Source organism: Cebus imitator, unplaced genomic scaffold (assembly GCF_001604975.1).
Source record: "Cebus imitator isolate Cc_AM_T3 unplaced genomic scaffold, Cebus_imitator-1.0 Scaffold450, whole genome shotgun sequence".
Lineage (NCBI taxonomy): Eukaryota > Metazoa > Chordata > Mammalia > Primates > Cebidae > Cebus > Cebus imitator.
The window spans coordinates 598,933-621,855 of NW_016107765.1; the positions used below are offsets into that span (position 1 = coordinate 598,933).

Consider the following 22,923-nt stretch of genomic DNA (forward strand, 5'->3'; position numbering starts at 1 on the left):
CAAATAAATTCAATGGTTTTATGATGGGTTAAAAAAGAACCCTAGGATTAGAAAAGAAGAAATCTTTTCCTGCTTTGTGAAAAAGGGCCTCACAAATTATGTGGCCAGCCCTATATAAAAAGTGCATTTCAATAGTTTAAGGAATCAGTGCATAGCTAGGAAATAAAAAGGGTAAGACTAAGCTGTTCTCTCATGTAAAGGAGGATTTTGAAGGGAGACTAGAATCGATATATACTTTTTAATGTTTCTTTGTTGGAGGAGGATGGATTAATCTGATCATTTTTGAATGTCAGTGGACAGGAATCAGTGGAGAAGGAGATAATAAGAGGGAAGTAATGAATGATGGAACAAAGCACCAGGGAGACCAGAGAAGATGGAAGGGTCTCACCATATCAGACTCCTTTAGGCAGAATCGTGAGCACATTTAACGCTGAAATAAGTAACCAATGAATAGATTGGCTGAGCATCTATCAGAAAATGCTAGGCATTCCCTGTGAGAGGGCCTGACTCACTACAACCAGGAAACAGGAGGAGAAAACCTCATAGTCAGAAAATAGATATTAAGGTTTGATAAAGAAAGTAAAGTAGGTAGTACCTCTGAAGACTAAGAAAGAGTGAACACAAGAGCTTATGACATGTGGCCTGAATGTATTCAGTTATTTGAAAGGCAAGGTCATAATAAGAGAAAATAAGCAAAGAAATTGAATAAGGATGTAAAGAGAGAAGACACAATTTAGAGAGATATTATGAGCATTTCCAACCAATGGAAAGGTTCCATGTGAGGTCACATGTGGCATGCATTTGTAGTAGCCCAGCATTTTGCTCACAGCAGACATTTGGCAAATGTTTGTTGAACAAATCCTGGTTAGAATTGGCCCCATTGTGGGTCCCCAACAAACAGTTTCCTGTGACTGTACAAGACTAGAGATGACTGGGGTGAGCAGAGGCTCAGGGCTGCCAATTAGCATGGCTGAAAATCACAGGCCTCTGCCCATTTCTGCATGCTTCAAGCCTATGATTCCTATCCTACAGTCTCCTCTCCAGATACTGAATAATGCTCACTATTTCTCAAAAGCACTTATCACCCCCACTTCCTCCTTTGCACATGCTATTTCTTCTGCAGGTAATTCCTTCATAGCTTAAAGGGCCCCTATTGGGCTCGAAGTCCAAATCCAGCTTCCGTGAAGGCTTCTCTGACAGCCTCCTGCATAGTCATGCTGCCACAATATCTTGTACGTAACCCCATAATTAGAACTTATATATTGTATTTTAATTCAAGTTTATATTTTTGCTTCCACTACCGTAAGAGTTCCTTAAGAGTGGAAATATGTCATTGTAGCCCTACTATATCATACCAGTCATAAAGAAGGTGCTTAATAATTGTTTGTGAACAGACTAATTAGCTAAGTGAATGACCGGCCAAATAATCGTTAATACGGAGTATCACGAAACTCAAAAGATAAAATACGACAGGCGAACTAGAGTGATACAGGGGCAGCAGTTGACATTTGCTATTTATTACCACTCAGTATCCGTTTCTCCCTTCTCTTACTACTGGAAACATTTTTTAATATTAATAACATCTACCTTTTCCCATGGCCTCTGCATGTTTCCAAGGCCATCTCAAACTTCCCTGGCTGCGAAAGAGAAAGCCTGAGATCCAGTCACTGGCAGCCATCTTGTAGAGAAATCCTGGGACAGCAGAGCCAAGCAATGCAGATAAGGATTCGTCTACATTGTTAGGGTAGGCAGATAGAGCCTCTCTGAATCCAGTATTCTGATTCTTCCTATTCTTAATTGCTGAAGGTATTTGGTATTGGGTCTTTTATTATCTAGAGCCCAAACATCCTACTTGAATCAGAATGATGCAGCTCATCTCCACTGGGTTTGAATTAGAAGATAATCTTAGCTCTGCGGATTAGGGATAAGTAACACATTTGACAAGGTGAAAATAAGTCCCGTGAGCAATAGAATGCTATGATAATGACTGCAGTACCCTTTTGACCCTTCTGCAGCTGAACACTTAGTATTCAACAAACTTGGTGTAAGACTTACAATTGTGTTGATAAGGATTTTTTTTAATCCTGGCCCTGTGGTTCTTTAACTGAATCCACTGGCACATTCAGACTCTGTTATGTTTTTGTTGTATATATTATTCTCACTTCAAAATGTTTGACAGAACCTTGACGTGTGTGTGTGTGTGTGTGTGTGTGTGTGTGTTTAGCACTGACCCATGGCAATGAACAGAGATATATTATGCATTTCCCATGCATAAAAATTTCACAGTACCTGTCCCTTCCAAAAATAAAAACATCCTATGATTCTTGGTAGTGTTTAAATAAATCAAACTGATTCACACAGCTTCCAAACCTTCAGCTGAGCTTCTCTGTGGATGCAGAATAGAGAGCATGCACCCCTGGCTGGTTCTTTGTTGCTGAGTCCAGGCTCGACATCTTGTATCCTTTACCATGTCATATATCATAGGCTGCCACCCTCTTGTCTGAGCTCTGTTAACCTTGTCTCCTGCTCATGCTGAAACAGTGCCAAGGGTAGGTCATGGCTGTCTCCCTTCAGAGCCTTTCACTTTATTACTGACTCCCTCAACTGACTCATCTTCTCTCTGCCATTTCCCTGATGCTTCCTGGAATCTCTCTCACCAAGGAAACCAAGAAGCACAGGCTTAAGGGTATTATTTGTGACATTTTAGAAGGGAGAAAAGAGCTGCAAAAGCATTTGCAGCTCTTTTTCCCTGCCTTTCAAGAGAGAACACTGCTGGAATCTTTGAAACAGTAAATAGACTTGAAATCTTCATGTGTTCAGAGGTTCTCTGGCTAGTCACAGAAGCATGCTTCCTGGAACAGCCTGCTTAGAGGAAGGTTCAACTATCTCCTCAGGCAAGTCTTGAGTAATTCCCTACTTTAAGAGCAGTAAACCCTTCTTCTCCTCCCTTAACTGAGAATTACTTCCTAGATGTAATAACCTTTGGCCCAGACTGGAGCATAACATGATTCCCTTCTGAAAGGGTCCTTGGAAGTCTCTTTGCTATGGGGAATGCCTAATAGCCCTGTGCAGCGTGATTGACAGCTATTTTGCCATCAAACTTAATACCATTTATCTAAAACAGGTACTACTTTTTTTTTTCTGATGAAGAAAATTGGCATATCCAATGTTGGCAGCTTTTAAAATTTTTAATGTGAGGGGAAAATTAAGAAGAGTATTGAAAGGAACTCTGATATCCATCCTCCCCAAAATGTTATTGTAGTAGCTTTCACCCTTCCAAACACTGTCACATATCCATTATGCTGTCATGGATCAGTGTACAATTGACAGGGAATAAGATTGAGACAGTCCATCAATCTAATGTCACACTGTGTAATAAAAGTCTACAGAAAACCTGTAAATGCTACTTACACACTGCCAGATACAGCTTCAAAGTGCCAATTGGTATAAAATGTTCTAAACAGCTATAAATAGGTAATATGGCCTAAGGAAAATCTGACTCTTTAGTGGTATTGAAAAGAGAAAATAGCAGAAATTACAGATTATTACCAATGGAAATAAGGCCAGAGGGCATTCACATGAGGAGATGGGTCTAGGGAGATAAATGAAAAGGAGATAACGCTATGTCAAACAATCTTTCCTATTCACTATTTATAATGCTCCATATGCTTAAGGCCTTTTTGAGTACATGGCAAAAAAATTGAAGTCTTTACTGAAATTGCAAGAATTTAAAATCTTATCTGTCTAGTCCAAACTTCACTTAGAGGAATTTTGGTATTTGATGAAAAGGTGTCTCACAATTATGTTATTGTATTTACCAATTTCTTAAAAGGTAAAATTAATTTAATTGCACAAAAGTATTAGGGTATTTAGCCACTATTCTATAACCTTTTTTTATGAATGACTTTTTAATCCTTTGAAAATGGACATACTGACACATTTGTTTCTTTATGTTTATTTTCCAGTCATTATCGACTTATGAGCATTTTCAAAATCTCATAAGAAATCATAATTCTTATAAAAACATAATTAAACATTTGTGGGGACACCAGAGATAGTTCTGTTAACAGATGTGTGCTACCACTTTGAATGCCCAGACAATGGCTGGAATGAGTTTTGACAATATCATGGCTATCAAGAGCATCAGCTTCTAGTGTCTGCAACCAAAATACAAGCCCTTACATTATAAAAAAAGAATGCAATCAGTATGTTTGGTCCATGAATATACATATTTATACATTCATCACCGAATATAATTTAAATAAATGCTAAATTATATGTTTAGCCTAGTAACATTATAAAAGACAAACTACATTTCAAAGTTAGGTAACGTATCAGCCAGGGTTCTCCAGAGAAACAGAAATTATATAGATAGATAGATAGAATATATATATATATATATATATATATATAGTTCCTATATACATAGTTATATGTATATAGGATATATAACTATGTATATAGGAACTATATATATATATATATATATTTATATTCTATCTATGTGTATAGGAACTATATATATATATTCTATTTATATATAAACAATATATATATTCATTTTAAATGGCTGTAAATAGGTAATATTTATAGGTTCTGGAGAACCCTGGCTGATACCTTACCTAACTTTAAAATGTAGTCTGTCTTTTATAATGTTATTCGCTGTCAGTTGTACACTGATTCATGACAGCATAATGGATATGTGACATTCTGTTTCACAAAATGAAACAAAAACGATTCTCTTTCTTTCCATACACACACATATATATATATACATATATATATATGTATATATATATATACATATATATATATGTATATATATATATATATATTCTATCTTTATTTTTTTGTTTCATTTTGTTTTTTAAGGAAATGGTTTGCATACATCATTATGTGTATGTGTATTTTTAAAGGAATTCTTCACATGATTGTGAAGACTGGCAACTCCAAAATCTGTAGAGCACGCTGGACAGATGGAAATTCAAACAGGAATAATGCCAAAGTCTTAACGCAGAATTTCTTTTCCATGAAACCTCGATGTCTGCTGTTAAGACTTTAAATTGATTGTATGAGCCCCACCCAACTTGTTGAGTGTAATCTCCTTTATTTAAGGTTAGCTGGTACAAAATTCAGTATTTTTTCCCTTATCTGTGAATTTGTTTCCCTCAGTTTCAGTTACCCATGGTTAAAAAATATAAAATGAAAAACTGCAGAAATAAATAAGGTTTAAATTGTGCAATGTCCTGAGTAGCACGATAAAATTGTAAGCTGTCTCACTCAGTTCCACCTGGGATGGGAATCCTTCCTTTGTCCAGCATTAACCCCCACAATTAATGCTGTACCCTCCCACCCCTTAGGCATGCAGTAGCCTTCTCAGTTATCAAATCTACTGTCATGGTACCGCAGTGCTTGTGTTGTTCAAGTCACTCTTATTTTACTTAATAATGGCCCCAGATTACAAGGGTAGTGATACTGGCAATTCAGATAGGCCAAAGAAATGCTGTCGGGTGTTTCTCTGAGAAAAGGTCAAACTTCTTGACTCAATAAATAAAGAAAACAATTTGTATGTTGAGATTGCTAAGATCTACAATAATAAATTTTCTATCCACGAGATTGTGAAGGAAAAAGAAATTTGTGCTAGTTTTGATGTAGAACCTCAAATTGAAAATGTTATGGCCATGGTGCATGATAAGTACTTAGCTAAGATGGAAAAGGCATTAAATTTGTGGCTGTAAGACATGAAAAGAAATATGTTCCAATCAACAGTAATTGGGTTCAGTACTATTTGTGGTTTCAGGCATTCCCTAGGGGTCTTGGAATGTATCCTCCACAGATGAAGAGGGAGTGCTGTACCTTCAGAGCAATATTTAGATTTGTGTTTGACTAAATAACTAAGTACTATGACCTTGCCAAGTTAAAACATGAAATTAACCATCACAAGTAATGAGAAGGATGCTAGTTTAAGTTGTAGTGTGACTGTAGCTATATTGCCTTCCTTAACTAAGAACCCATCTATGAAGTCACCTTTAATTCCTGTTTGTATATTGGTTCTGAGAAGGGGTCTAAATGGTTCACTACTTAGTTATTTCTCAGGTTATCAAAGAAAGCTGAAAATTTTGAACTGGTGATTTCTTCAAAATTTTAAGTCTTGCTGTAAGTCACAAAATAAATTTTGTATGTTTTATATCTTTTTTAAAAAGACACTTTTATGTACACTCAGTCATATTGAATTAGGGCTCACCCTAACTGCCTTATTTTTAACTTAATTATCTGTAAAGACTCTACTTCCAAATAAGGTCACATTTTGAGGTGCTGGAGTTTAGCATTTCAACACATGGATTTTGCAGGGCTACAGTTCAATTCATAAGGCATTTCAGAAGTCATCCTGTATATTAATTCTAGATTTTAAATTAGATCACATGTCAACAGAGTGCAGATGCCCTTATTTTAGCTCTAGACCTGTAGTATTTATTATCTTATGAGCCAAATATCCTATGTGCATTCTCAGTTGTTTTTAAATTAAAACAGCACATTTTGGGCTAAATGTTTTGTTCTTACTTTGGAACTTCTTCATTTAGAGCATTTATGAAGTGTGAGTGTGCGTATTGTGTGTGTCTGTGTGTGTGTGTGACAGTGTGTGTTTGCATTTATAGCCTCAGTTCTCTCTTTTAGATTACTGTGTGATTTCCCACTTGCCAACAGCTCTTCACATTATATGAATCTGAACTACTCACATTGTGAAATCCCTTTCATTCCTATAGCTTATAGAGTAATTGCCTGCCAGTATACTTTTTTTTTGTAATTCACTTTTAACCATAAAGGAAAGCCTTATTTTAATTCTCTTGAATGCCAAATCATTCAGTACTGAAGGTATCATTTCAGTGTACTGTATAATCTCACTCAAGGCAAAAAGGAAATGTACCATGTCAGCAAGAAATGGTCCATTCTGAACCTTGATTTAAGGGACTCTACTGCTTAGATCACCCAATCTCTGTAAGAAAATGTTTGAAACTTTAACCCAGCACAAGGTGCTTAGACGTCACCATTGGTAGGAGAGCTAGTGATGTTATGAGTCAGGCTACAGCTGGGACATATATTTGTGGGGGTTAATGCTGTGGATTGCAAAGATCAGTAAACTAAGAATCAGGAGACTTCTAAAGGACTAGTCCTACCACGCCCAACTTTACCCTATGGACTTTCACTTATTCATTCATTAATTCCTCTTTGTCTAGATTCTGTATTAGGTACCAAGAGCATAGAGGTGATTAAGATAGGGCATATGACAGATTAAATAGATAATAGAAAGAAATTGCAATACAGAGTAATTACATCTACAGTAAAGAAAATATAGTTTTTATTATGTGCAGGCTAAGCTTCTAAGATGAGACTTAAAAATACAGTTACATAGTTTGGGCCAGAGGAGCAACATCCCTGGGTTCTTGATGGCTGCTGTAGTTCTCACTATATTCCCACCACAGAAAAGAGAGAAAGAGGCAGAGGTATATATCTGTATTTCACTTCAGGGGCACAACTAGGAAGTGGCATACATCAGTTCTGTTCACAACCCATAGACAGAAATTAATTACATGTCCCACTGAGCTGAAAGGAGGCTAAGAAAGCAGTCTTTAGCTGGATTGCCATATTTGTAGCTAAAATATGAGGGTTTTACAAATAAAATTATATCCATTAACAATTAATACTTGTGGAAAAAACAGTAATACCTGTTCTGAACTGTAATGGGAATACTGGGCAGGTGGTTGCTGTGGTGGGTGTGACATCCCTTGGGGAAAAAAAATCCCTAAAATATCCTAAAGAAGTGATAGCAAACCTAAGAAAGACAACGATTGTGCTTATTAGTTAGAGACTGGCGGCATTTGAGCATTTCAGACAGGAAAAACACCTATGGAAAAATCTTGAAACACTAAAATGCCTAGGCAATTAAGAAACAGAAAAATAAGATTGATATGAGAGTATTTTACCAGAGGAAGAGTGGCAAAGGATGGACCTAGAATTATAAACAAGGGTCAAACTGCAAAACAATTTTGGTCTTCATCGTAGCGACTACAGGGAGACATTAAAGAATGTGTACTATAGGAAATGTTCATGAGATTTTTATTTTGAAAGGGGTGATGTTTGAAAAAAGATGGAAAATGAGTGGGGAAAGGCTGAATGGAGCTAGGAAGAGCAGTTAATTGGCTTTGCAAGTAGTCCAAGTAGAACTCTTGTGGCTAGATTCTGGTGTTAATCCTAAAAATGGAGCTTAGTGGACACACACAAATCGAAGTCTAAGAGACAGAGCTTAGTGATGATAGGATGCTGATTCCAAAGGATAAGAAGTATTCAAGGATGACTCCTGGGACTCTTAACAACACCATAGTGGTGATCATTTGGTGAGCTGGGGAAATTTAGGAGTAACTTTAAAGGGCAAAAGCCGGTGAAAGAAGAATTCAGTTTGAAATCACCGACTCTGGGGAACTTGGAGACATTTAAATAGACATTTCAGAAGTCTGTTGGATAGACTTGTCAGGAGCTGGTGAGATAAGCCCAGGTAGAAAGTGTAGATCTGCGGACATGGAAGTGGGTGAGATGCCCTTTGGATGTCAGTCAGAATGAGAACAGAAGGAATAGATATGTCTGTAAAGAACATCAACATTTTAGGAGATTGCAAAGTAAATGGTAAAAAGAGAAAGCCCAGAGGGGCAGGAGAAAAGTAAAGTAAGGACATGGACATCAAATGAGAGAATTATTATTGTATGAATGCTGTTGCTACAGATAGCTCTCAAGCTACCAAAGATGGATTAGTAACAAGCAGGTTAAGGAGGATAAGGACTCAACTACGTCTAAGGAATATAGTGATATACATAGTGAGAATATTTTTATTATAGGTATATTGTCATAGTTTGAGAGGGTGCTTAAACAATGACAATATGACTATCACTAAAATGTGACAATACATTGTGAAAATCAATGTGACATCCAGGTTTAATTATTTAAAGATATATGACTACAAAGAGTAGGAGCTATATAGTACAGTGGCAAGAGAAGATCATGAAGATTTTTTGTTAGTTTTAAATATGTATGGTTTCTGACAAAGCTTTCAAGGGATAAGGATGTGATGATATTATATACAACTGTGTATTGAAAGCCTTTCAGTATGACAAGTCTCTGGGCTTTGGCATATGCTCTTTTATTGTGTGTCATAAGTATTTTGTCTCCTCACCTCCACTCCCTGCCTGCCCCATTTCACATACAAATGGAAAATAAATTTTTCTTAAAAGAGACATTGTGGTTTATGTCCTCCCTAGATGACTCTTTTTTATATATAAAATAATAGTAGTGGCATTAAGTGAATGCTAATTAATTTCCCAGGGACTGAACAAAACACTTTTCAAGTATTACCTCCTTTAAGCTTCATAACAATACTGTGAAATGTGTATTTATTTATTTACCTTCATCTTACAGTTGAGAAGTTGTAAACAGTCATATAGCTAAGTAAACGATGCATCAAAATTTGAGCGCAGGAAGTCTGAATACAAAAAGTGGATTACTCTAAATTTGCATGTTAGAATCATAAATTAACTCCTAAATACTGTGTTTGCATCAAGTTTGATTTTGGTTTAAGGATAGTTTTCATACCTAGAATAAAAAACATTTCCTCCTCCAGTGGAACATTACTCTTTTGTTTTGGCCATATTTCACCGGAATGGAACTAAAATTAAAATGATGTTGTTCTATAATTATGACAAATTTTAACAGTAATTTTTTTTAATATTTAAAATTTAGTAAAACTTTCTTCTGGCTGATTTTGGCCATTTAAATAAAGCCAGAAGTCCTTTGAGCATTCATGGCAGAAAAAGGTTTTCTTCATTATATTATTACCTAAAAATTGATGCTTACATAATTAGGAAAATTTCAAAAATTTAAAGGTTTGAATACGATACACTACAATAATTGTGACTGAGCCTTTTGTAATGACCAGGTGACACCTTTTGTGGGAAACTGAGAATAAATTTTGATCCCTATTGTGCAGGGAAACAGAAGAGAGCATTGTTCTTCATCAGGGTGAAGTTGAGGCAAATAGGAGTGGTGAATGATGAGGCAGACAGAAAGAGACAGAGACTCCAAACTGCTTGACAATAAGCTTATTTTTAAATGTATGTAATAAAGTTACCACAATAATGTTGTAGCTCAGTAATGCAGTCTTAAAATGCAGCAAGCCAATTATACTTTCATTTGAAATTTCATGTCCTTATAATAAGGTTTGTTCTTTATTTTAGGGCTTTATTGTAAGTAGAGATGAGTTGGTTTTTTATTACCTATGTCCATCTCTGGCTATAATAAAAAGCTTTGTGTGTTTGTGTGTGCGCACGTGTGTGCGTGCAGTATGTGCAGGTATTCCAAAAGAACTCACTACTTATGATTAGTCCTTGTTCTAATAATTTTCCCAGAGAATACCCATTTTAGGAAGAAGAAAGGATTTAAAAAATAACATTGATCAGGATGTTATAGAATCTATCATTTCTTCCATATGCCTGTATTATTTCTTCCTCATGACATGTATCATTACATTCCATGCAATTTTTATCATTTATTTATTTTTCTTAAATGCATTCAATAGCCACCAGACTGAAATTCGATTGCCTTTTTTTATGTATTCCCTTGGTTCTTTTGAAGATAAATATAATGATGGGATTGAAACAGATCCAAAATTAGGTTATCAGTAATATTCCAAATTAGAGTACTATGTAGAAATTGATGCCAATTGGGAGCTATAATTCTACCATATGGTCTCTGCATATATTCATTATGAAGACATTTATATCCTCCTCTATATTCTCTGCATGATGAATTTTAGGATAAAAAGTTACAAAAACAATGTCAATCACATCCCTTTCTTATTTTTATCAACCTGCCATATTAATCATATTAGAATAATCTCCTCCCTCATATAATGAGACTCTTTTTTCTTACTATGGATCCAAATCTAGAAGGAATATCATTATCATCATGTCTAAATAAAAGATTCATTCTTATTTCTTTTTCTGTTTCCCATTCTATTAAGTAGACTTTTGATTTTTCTGCATGTTCCCAAGTATGTCCTCTTGGTATTGCTGAATGTCAACCTAGGTAATTCAAAATCTCTCATTTTAATTACCTATGTCCATTATTCATTTCCCACACTTTCCACAGAAGAGTGAAAAGAGACTTCTAAATGTTGCCATCTTAGCCATTCCAAAGGACATCTTGTTTAATTAAAACAGTATTGTCAAAAAAAAAAAACAAAAAAAAACCATTTCCTAGGTGTTTGAAGGTATGTCAGCTTTGGCAGTTACCTGCCTGGCATATATTTATTTTAATGTCATAAAAATGATATAAAAAGAACTATATTTGTTTTAAAATAAGACTTCTTGAAATACATATAATTAAATCATACCAGCAGACACGTAGGTCACGAAGTAATCTAAAAATGTTTTAGAATTTACTTGTGCAATCATTATTTTTAAATTGATTTTTTGAAAAAGAAACATAGCTCAAGAACAAAATTTACAGATATATAAAATATATATGTACTTTTTCTCACAATTGCCATTGATCCAGTTTTCAGCCTCCACTCCCACCTCACCTTCAGTTATCAGTTATTATTATTAATAGTTACTTATACATTCTTTCAGAGTTTCTTTAGGCAGATAAAATAAATATGAAGATATGTTATCCTCTCTCTTTTCTGCAAAATAGTATCTTCTGTTATTTTATTCCATTCATGTCTACTATTATTTTCCACCAAGCACAATAATATCTATCTTTTGTCTTTTTTTATTGGTTAGTTTATGAACAGTTTATCTGTATTATAAGCTTTCTCAATAACTAGCTTATTTATTTATTTATTTATTTATCTACTGTACTGTTTTTCCGTTGTCTATAGTTGTTGTTATATTTTGGTATTTGTTTCTATTGCCAAATAACAAATCACAAAAACTTAGAAGCTTAAAACAAAACTCATTTAGTATCGCATAGTTCTGTGGTCAGAATTGTAGACAGATTCAACTGAGTTCTCTCCTTAGGGCTGAGGCAAAGGGGTCAGCTGGGCTGGGCTGGAATCTTCCCTGAAGGCTTTGAGATACAATCACCTTCTAGGCTCATTCAGGTCGTTAGCAGAATTCAGTTCCTCAGGGTTATAAGAATGAGGTTCCTGTTTACTAATTTTCTGTTAGCTAGGGTCATTTTCAGTTCCTAGAGAGCCCTCTAATGTCCATTCCAAGTGGCTTTTTCTACTTTCAAAGACACCAAAAGCACATGAAATCCTTCTTGTGCCTTAAATCTCTCTCTCTGAATTTCCCTTTTGCTATCAGATGGAGAAAACTCTCTGGTTTTAAAAGTCTCATGAGATTAGGATAGGTACACCAAAATAAATTCTCTTTTGATAAACTCAAAACTCAATGGATCAGTCTCCTCAGTACATCTGCGAAAAAAGAAAAAATCTTTTTGACATGTAACATGATATAATCAGGGAATGACAGACAGCATATCATGTTCACAGTCTCAGAGTTTAGGATAGAAAGTCTTGGGAGGCCATTTTAGAATTCTGCCTGCCACAACCTATCTTAGACTATTCAGGCTGCTGTAATGAAATATCACAGGCTGGGAGGCTTGTAAGTGATAGAATTTATTTTTCACAGTTCTGTATGCTGGAAGTCTGAGATTAGGGTGCCAATAAATTCAGTGCCTTGTGAGGGACTGATTTCTGGTTTGTAGATAGCCACCTTCTTGTTGTGTCTTCACATAGTGGAAAGGGTAAGAAAGCTTTCTGTGGTCTTTTTCTGTGGTCTTTTCTATGATACCATTCATAAGGCTCTACCTTCATGACTTATCTACCGTTCAAAGGCCCTATCTCTTAAAACCATCACATCAAGGTTTAAGATTTCAACGTATGAATTTAGGGGGTCGAGGTAGGAACATTCAATTCGTAACAATTCCATAACCTTTCCTTTTAGAGGTTTCATTTTTCGTTTTCAAAAAATGTTAACGAATGTTGCATTCATTTATTTTTCTTCCTTTTATATTAGTTTTTAATGCTATGAGTTTTCCTCTGTAAATGCTTTTAGTAGTACATATGTAGTAGTAGCATATGTATTGAATGTATGCATGTAGTACATGCACTTTTTAATATAATTTCTTTAATTTCATTTGAAATTTCCCTTTTACTCATTAATTGTTATAAAGTTTTATTTGTCAGTATTTACCAGAGAACAGAACCAATAAGATATATAGAGTGATACATGAAAAGGGATTTATTATGGAGATTGGCTCATATGATTATGAAAGCTGAGGAGTTTCATCATATGCTATCTGCAAGTGGAAAAACCAGGGAAGCTGGTTGCATGGCTCAGTCCAAGTTTGAAGGCCTGAGACCCTGGGGGTGAGGGGAGATGACTGATAGAAATCCTGGAGTCTCAAGGCTGGAGAACCTGGAATTCTGATGTCCAAGCATGGGAGAAGTTGATGTCCCAGCTCTAAAAGAGAGAGAACACTTTTCCCTTTTCTCTGTTTTTCTGTTGTGTCTGAGCCATCAGTCAATTGGATAGTGCCTACTACCACACCGAGTAAGAGCTGGTCTTTCTTACCTTCACTGACTCAGATGCAAATCTCTTCTGGAAACGCCTTGGTCATGCCTCAAAATAAAGTTTTACCAGCTATCTGGGTATCACTCAATCCAGTCAAGTTGACATCTGACATTAACCATCACAGAGATTTTTACATTTACAGGCTGAGTAGCATTTTTCATTTGTTTTCATGTTTTCTTAATAATTTCTGTTTGTTCTTTAGTATTGTGGTGAAAGAATGTTGTCTGTTTTATGTCTACTTGTAGAAATTTATTGATGATATGCTGAATCACAAATAAAAATATCAGTAAGTTAGAACCCTCAAAGAGACACAGAGGTAAGGAGTTGTTTTCTTGAGAGAGATGCCAGATGCTATGCAAGCCTGTAAGAATAATTCAATTAAAGTTTTAATGACTTTCTAAAGGCTAGTATAAAGTGAATTAGTATAGAAGTACCAAACCCCTGAGGGCTGTACAGGGGGTAATTTTTACCCACTAGCAAGCTCTTATCCATGGACCACAGCAAGGTAGCCATAGGAAATATTTGGGGCAGGGAAAGATACCTGAGAAAGGCACTATTGGGTTTCAGGCTGAAAGGAAAATAAAACTACTCTAGTAGAAAAGATACAAAATCCTGCCAAGATCTTGCTCCCTTATCTTACCTATGGAACACAAGCCTTAACCTGTTTAAATAAAGGGCATCAACCACAAGTGAGGACTCACTGCTTCTAGGGGTAGGGAACAGAAATAAAATCTACTCATATCTACCCTTAGGGAGAGACAGGAATACTTCTTGGGCCCAGACCATTAGAGGTCTTCTGTAAGGGAGACACAAGATCACTGAGAAGGCCCCAGCCACCGAGATCAGTGACATAGTACATACCTGAGAATGAGACTAAACCAGGACAATGGAGAATAACCCTCTTATATCACAGTAAAGAATGAGGTGGTCCCACTTTCACACAGAAAAGCTACACACCACAGTTTCCACTGCACTATATAGCATGTCCAGCTCTGAAAAAAATGTTAAAGACACACAAAAAAGAAGGAAAAAACCCCAACCTCTGCCAAGAGATGATGCAACTGACAAAACCAGACTCAGATATGACAAAGACATTTAAACTATAAAAGAGAATTTAAAATAACTATGACCAATATGCTTGTCTTGAGTGAAAAAGGTGAATGAAATGCATTATTAGATAGAAAGATGAAACTTGGAAGGAGAACTTAATAAAAATATTATACAGAAAAAACACAGTAACAGAGAAGAAAAGTGCCTTCGAAAGGCATATAAGCAGACTTGAAACAAAGAATCAGTGAACATGAAGATAGGTTAATAAAAAATGAGCCAAAAAAAAAAAGTGCAATTAGAAAAGGAAGTGTTTCTGTTTTTGTTTTAAAAGGAACAGGGCATGCAAGAGCTGTGGGGTAATATGAAATGACGTAACATAAGTGTAGTGGCAATTCCCACAGATGAAAGAAAACCAAGAGAAAGGATAGTGGAGAAGAGGTAGTCCAAGACTTTTCAACTTGAAAAAATGCACATGTGATCCAAGACCATCAGAGAACAGCAATCAAGATAAATAACAAAACAAAACGATAAAAACAGAAATGCCTAGACATCTAATATTGCAACTACTGAAAACAAAAAAGTAAAAAGACCTTGCTTAAAAGCAGCTAGATAAAAATGGCACATCCCATACAAAGGAAAAGAGAATTACAGCATACTTCTCTACAGAAAATATGTGATCTGAAAGAAGAATGGAATTATGTTGTTAAAGTCTGAAACAAATTGTCAATGCAGAATTTAATACTTAAAAAAGTTATTTTTTCAAAAGGAAAGGAAAATTTAAAAATTTTCAGAAACACGAAACGGATAATTTCTTGCCAGAAGATTCATAAACAAGAAATATTTAAGGATGACTTCAGGCAGAAAAAAATGTATTAGTTATAAACCAACTTGGATCTAAGTCAACAAACAAAAAACAGAGAAATGAAATGGCATAAGAAGGTAAATACATGAAGTCCATTTTTTTCTTATTTTTAATTACTCTGAAATATAACTGGCTATATAAAGCAAAAGAGTAGTAAGGTATTGACTTTTAGAGGAAACATAAAAGTAACCTATATGACATTACCAAAAATAAATAAATAAATAAAAGGAATAGGTTGAATGTATGTATTTGTAAGATTCTTAACTATACAAAAAGTAGTATAATATTCTGTAAAGGAAGCCAAATTCATTAAATGTGTACTTCAAATGTATATTGCAAATCCTATGAGAATTACTAATTTTTAAAATGTAATTAATAAATCAGTATGAGATAAAATAAAATAAAATAGTCAATTAATATAAAAAAGAAATGTAACAGAAATGGGAAGAAAAATAGTAAGAAAAAAATAGCAAAAATAAAAATACTAAATATTAACTTAGCCATATCAATAATTTCATTAAATATAAGAAGTTTAAACAAACCCATTAAAAGGCAAAGATTGTCAGATTGAATTTAAAAGCAAGACAAGTATAAGCTGTCTCTAAGAAACTCAATTTAAAACTAAGACAGGTTAAAAGGGAAAGGATAGAAAAAATTATATTATGCAAACACTAGTCAAGCTAAAGTGCTTATATTAATATTAGATAATATTATTACATAGTGATAAATAGATCAATTGATAAAAAGCATATATCCACTTCTCAGCAGATCTTCAACATACTGTGCATAAAACAACATCAGACAGAACTGAAAGTAGAAAAAAACAAAACGTGGACTTAGAGACTTTAACCCTCTTCTCTCAGTAATTGATAAAACGAAAATACAGTAAATTAATAAGAACATGGAAGATCAGAGAAACACTACCAACCAATTGACCTAATTAGTATGTGTAGAATAGAATATACCCCAGAATACACATTATTTTCATCTACAAATGGAATATTCAAGATTGAACATATGAGCCACAAAATAACCCTCAACAAATCTTTAAAAATTAAAATTACAAATGTAGTAAGATATCTAAATTCCCCCAACTAATCTATAAATTCAACAAAATTCCAGTAAAAATCCTGCTGCGTGGTATGGCTCACACCTGTAATCCCAGCACTTTGGGAGGCCAAGGCAGGTGAATCATGAGGTCAAAAGATGGAGACCATCCTGGCCAACATGGTAAAACCCCATCTCTACTAAAAGTACAAAAATTAGCCAGGCATGGTGGCACACATTTGTAGTCCCAGCTACTTGGGAGGCTGAGGCGGGAGAATAGGTTGAACCCAGGAAGTGGAGGTTGCAGTGAGCTGAGATCACACCACTACACTCCAGCCTGGCAACGAGCAAGACTCCATCCAAAAAAACAAAAAAAGCCATGGGGGTATGTTTAGGAATTAGAGAAGCTAATCCATTAAAATGTCTGTGGCAAAGGAACTAAAATAACCAAAACAATTTTGAACTAGAAGAATGAACTTGAAGGGTTCATGCTACCTGATTTCAGAATCTTCTATAAAACTACAGTAATCAAACAGTGTGGTACTGAAAAGGATACAGGTACAGATCCACAGAAGAGAAAACTGAATATAATAGACTCAGACATATAGACTAATGGTTTTCAATAAAGGTATAGAGGTAGTTCAATGGAGAATGGAAAATCCTTCTCATCAAAGTTACTGTAAAAATTTAGATACCCTATGCACAAAATAAACTTTAATGTGTACCTTACCCACTTCATAAACTCAAAATAGCTTTTATACTTAAATCTGAAACTTAAAACTACAAAGATTCTAGAAGACAACATGGGACAAAGCCTATGTGTCCTGGAGTTAAGGGATTTTTTTAAAGAAAGAAAGAAAGAGAGAAAGAGAGAGAGGGAGGGAGAGAGGGAGGGAAGGTGGGAGGGAGGGAGAGAGGGAGGAAGGAAGGAAGGAAGGAAGGAAGGAAATTGTTATATACTCTATGTTTCCATTTAACAATATTCTAGAAAAGGTAGAACTATAGAGACAGAAAACATCAATGACTTCCAAGGGCTGGAGTAGAGGAGCGTGTTTGATTGCAAAGGAAGATTTGAAGGGGTGTGTGTGTGTGTGTGTGTGTATGTGTGTGTGTGTTTGATAGAATTATTCCCTATTTTGATATGGAATAATATTTGGTTTTTATGTGACAGCATGCATTTGTCAAAAGTTGTAGAACTCTACAATAAAAAGGATACTTTTTCTGTATGTGAATTCTACCCTAATGAAAAAATGAAAACAAATGCATATTCCAGTTATTAAACAAAAGACAATCAGGAAACTGTCTTTTCATCTTTTTTCTTCTTTGTCCTCCTAATTTATATAGAAGTTACTTGATTGCTAAATTATTATATCAGGCATACGACATTTACATTAATTCTGCCACTTTCATCTCTAAATTTGTTTCAGTGTTAGTTCTTTAGTAAAATATGTTTAATTATCCCTGTGCTTATGCCAAAATATCTCCAGTTACAGAATCTCTTGGTTGGTTGAAATTTGATCTCCATTTAGTAACTGTCTCAAGAATGGGTAATGGAAACACTATTTCTTGATGTCTTCCACAATAAAACTTTTTTGTTTGTAGTTCTGTATGATTTTTGATTACTCACTTTTGTTGGTATGCAATGCAGCTCTTTTCTATAATTTTTCTTATTTATCTTTGTATCAACTGGGGCCAGCACTGTTTGTTTTTTATTAATTCTTATCCGAGGCTGATTTGAACTTTCCTAGAGTGAATTATTTGAAGTTAAGGAAAAGAGGCAAGGTACTCTTCCAGCATTTATAACTCAGAGGTTCTCTATTTTTCTGCTTTCACAGAGATAGACAGCTACCAACAAATATATCTCTATGGTATGACTCCTATTTCTTCTTTCTGATCTAAACCAATGCTAGGAAGGCTTTTGTTACAAACTCTGCTCATGCTAGTTTTCTCACTCTTCATTGCAAATAGGATATATGGCTTGATCTTCAAGGTGAGCCCTTGGCCTCTGTAAGCAGATTTTTTCATCAGTCTGAGACCTGCCATCACCAAGCCCTTTTGCCATTTTCTTCATGCTTCCTACACTTCACATATTCCTGCATGCCTCTAGGGGTTTGGCTGCCCCTGGGAATCCCTACATACATTTTGAAGTTGGCAGATTATATACTTCCAGACTTCTCTGAAAATTAATTCTATGTATTTTCATTGTTGGTCTTATATAATTTCTAGAAGAAGAGGAAGAATAATTCTGACTTACAGTCATACTAGAAGTTGCAGACTAGTAAAGTTGATATATATTTTCAGATGTAGAGGGCCACACTTCTAAGATGTGCAGGTTCAATTGCACCATTACTTTGATTCCCACCCCTCAAAACATGATCTACTGTGTTCCGCAAAATTCTTTACAAAATGAACTATAAATATTAAATAACAGCTTTCAGTTGAAGAAAATTAAAACAATCTGAAGGAGGAAATTTTTGGTAGAGATTTTCTTGTAATGCCTTGAAGGAAAACACTCTCTTTCTGTCTTGCTCATGGCTCTTTCTCTCACCCAAAAATCAGGTTTGAATAAATATTTTTCTTCTTACAATTTCTTGCATTATCAATATGCTCTTTTCTTAGTTCTTGGATTGTCTATTTATTGATTATTTTCTAAGTTAAAATTCTGAATGCAGTTCCCCCAGAAAAAATGCTTAACTTCCTCTCAACCTTCTGGTTTCCTTAGAGGATTTGGTACAACTTCGAAATGTGATTAGTGATGTCTATTCTCAGGGGCTTGACTCTCCTTTTGAAATAAACAATGGGTTAGGCAGTCCCCTGAAGTATACAGGCACCACTGAAGGCTATTATTTTGAATAATCTACTCTGGCACAGGAACATTCGTGCAAGGTGTTGAATGTCTTAAAATACGCAGTGCTACATGAGTGCCTACAGCACCTCAGGGTAACAATTGAGCCCAGTGTAAGAATGAGTGATGGAGCCTTTGTGTTTTTCTCAATGTTCAGGCAGGTGTGTTAGCATTTACACATGCCTATGTGATGTAGTATTTAGAGGGAGATAAAACTCTTTGATGCTTCTATATTTCTACTGTACAAAGAATTCATCACCTTGCTAAGACGGTTCACTTCTAATTGTTATGTTGTTTCCTTCTTTCTCACATTATCTTGTTTATGGGCGAGGTGATTTTTACAAAGCTACATTTGCTTTTCATTTAATTTTGCCAATATGCAACCAAATCAAAGGGAATTGCAGCATGCTCTCATGTTTAAAGGAAAAATACACATTGATGTCTTAAGAAGAAAACCAATGAGATTCACTTTAGGGGAGGATCCAATGTCAATGCATTCTAGGACTGAATATTTTCGTAAGCTAAATTTTGTTACTAAAGAAAATTATAAGAATATCTGATGAAAAAATTATGATTAAATATGTATTTGGGAAGTTTCAGGGGCAATTTGTGCAGGAAGTGAAGGGAGAAGTAAATAGCTATGCAGGAAAGAGGTAAGAAGGCCACACTCAGATGAAACATGGAGACATAAATCTATCACCGCTAATTGCACACTTATCCCAGAAATGACTTTGACACCTATGTTGAAGAGTATCTTTAAAAAAAAAAGAAATGAGGGTGTTGTCCAATCCTTTTTTTTTTTTTTTTTAGGATGGAGCAATACTTTATTTTTACACACTTTGACAAGGAGGTTTTCCATAAACAACCTTTCCAGTGGAGAAGAGAGAACATGAAAATCGGCCTCCAGATATCAGTAGCTGTGTCTGCTCAGGGCCAAGGCTCCCCCTTGCCCATGTGGTGAGGTGGAGGGGTGTACTTCCCTTCCTTCATCAGTTTTTCCTGTTGCCTCCAGATGGTATCCATACGTTTCATCGTTTTTCTCCGAAGTAAACACTCTACGAAATCATCATGTTCTATCTTGCACTCTTTCACTGCCCAGGTAGTACCGATTCCATGTGCACATGCTATCCACTCTTTTTCAAAAGCATGGCATCGAGCAGGAAACTTGTAGGGCTGTTCGGCACTTTGGATTGTCCACCACTGATCTAGGTTAATGCCGAACCTTTTCTGTACGTCCAAGAAAGGCATGGCTGTAACTATCCGATGCTTGTGCCCTTGTCTCTCCTCTGGCCTCCGCTTCAGGACCCCAATCCTTAAGGAATTGTCCATGAAGGGGAAATTACAGAAACAACCAAATGTAATTCAAAGTAAAAGCCATGTTTTCAAGGAACAAAGGAGAAAAGATGCTTTGTTTGTGCTCAATGGGTATCTCATAATGTTTCTACAGGTAAAGTTGAACCAGAGTATTTAAAAGATCTGGCCCTGCAAACCTTTTAATTCCCACTTTTATCCATTTTCCCCAAGACACTTCCTACTCTAGTTCTTTTGAACTTGTTTCCATGTTTATTTATACCAACTCACTCTACCCCAGGGCTTCCTTCACATAAAGTATTTAATCTGTCTAGTAGATTATCATTCTTCTACCATTTACCTTAATCCATAGTCTTTGTGAGGACAAATTATATTATACACCTAAAGGATTTATAAGAGTGGGAAATAGGAAGAGCTCAGTAAATGTTCAGTATTACTAGTAATAGTAATAAAGTTGTAGTAAATTGATTTTAGTGTCAGAATCATATCTGCCTTCAATGGTTAAATGTTTCTAAATATCTAAAAAGAGTGGTGGAGGAGGCAACACTGGAAGCAGGCACACTGAGATAAAGAAACCACCTTTTTAAAAGTAACTTAAAATGCAGTTATAAATAAGAAAATCATAGCTGTCAGAATGTGTAGCATTGATTTTTCTACAGCAGGCTTTAAAGGCATGGTTTTATCACACCACAATTCTATGACTGATATTTACTTTAGAAATTCAAATTATCTGAACTTCTAGTTCAGGAGGCCAGAATATGAATAACCCAATTAAGAAATGCTCTCCTTTCAATCATGAAAATAAAAACATTTTAGCAATAATGAGTATTAATTTCAGTTACCTAGGAAATTGTCTTTATATGACTTTTATGATCACTCTACAATGGAAAAATATACTTCCATTTTTTACTATCTGCTTATTGACTAATATACAGCCTAAAGCAGTATCTACTCCAAGTCCTTAAAGACCTCCGTTGAACAGATTGAATTAAAAAGACTTTGACCTGAGACCTAAAGTTTTCCAAATGTTGAAATTATATATATGCCATTAAAATAAATTAGTATGGGAAAACTAATAACATTGATTTAAAATATTAAAAATAAGAACATTAAAATTATTCATAATTTTTAGAGCATAGGAATGAAAACAATACTGTCACATAACTTTTTTAAGAAGCAACATTTTGTAATGCTTCAGCAAATATAAAAGTGAAAAGCATCTCAGATAGGAAAACAAATTTTATTTGATTACAGTACTGCTCTAGCTTTGATTTATCAATTGAGTAACTGATTGATTAATTGGATATTTTACTTTAGATTTAAAGCTCTGGGAAGCAGGCAAGGTTGTGTTTGGAATGCAAAGGTACAAATTTTCAAGAATGAAACACATTGCCCTGCTAGTAGTTTGGTCAGCAGAGCATTCAAACACTCAGTTTAACAAACATTTAAAATTAATGCAATATTAGTTCACTTCATTAGCGAATGTATAAGTTCTTGCAAGTGCAAGATCTTGTGCTAGGTGCTGAGGGTTCGGTATTGATAAAACACTGTCTACTTTTAATGGAATTAAAATTCTAGGCAAGTACCCCAAATTAAGCCATAACGAAATCAGAATGGATAGGAAGGGGGTTAGGAACATGGTTCAGAAGGAGCTATTAACTTTTCCTGGTAGGGCCAGGAGTATTCTAAGAAGAGCTGAAATTTGCACAAGATCCTTGTCAAAATTTGCCAGGTAATGTGCAGAAGTGTAATTCAGGTACAGAAACAGGAGAAAAGCTTGGAAGCAAAAAACCCCACAAAAATCCCCCCACAAAATACAGTTGTTTGTGTGATTCAATATAATTTCTTAAAAATAGTTTAGTGCAACTAAAATATACAGTGCTGGGATAGGAAAAAGAAGGACAATTGAGACCAGATTTTAAGGGCACTGTATGACTTGACGAATGTGACAGACTCTAAGATGACCTTGTGATATTCATGGCTGATGCTGTCCCTTGAGTGTGGGCAGAGTCTGGGGCTTGTTCTAACCAACAGAATGTGGCAAAGGTGATGTGACCGGATTGCCTAAGATTGTAAAGTCCATCTTATAAGAAAACTCTTTCCCTTGCTGGCTTTGACAAAGTAAGCATCCATGTTGGGAAGGTTCATGGAACAAGGAATTGAAGCAGTCTTAGGTCAACAGC

The 22,923-nt window shown here is 35.2% G+C and overlaps 1 protein-coding gene across 1 annotated transcript; it reads right to left on the reverse strand.

The window, feature by feature from the left end:
• Positions 1-20,220: 20,220 nt before the first annotated feature.
• Positions 20,221-20,733, reverse strand: LOC108291363 (NADH dehydrogenase [ubiquinone] iron-sulfur protein 5-like). Its single transcript, XM_017511726.2, has one exon. It carries the CDS (start codon positions 20,675-20,677, stop codon positions 20,357-20,359), a length of 321 nt encoding a protein of 106 aa, XP_017367215.1. The 5' UTR covers positions 20,678-20,733; the 3' UTR covers positions 20,221-20,356.
• Positions 20,734-22,923: the final 2,190 nt, after the last annotated feature.

What these genes read in the sequence shown, in the direction of transcription:
- LOC108291363 (XM_017511726.2), bottom strand. Translation starts at nt 20,677, where the DNA reads ATGCCTTTCTTGGACGTACAGAAAAGGTTCGGCATTAACCTAGATCAG.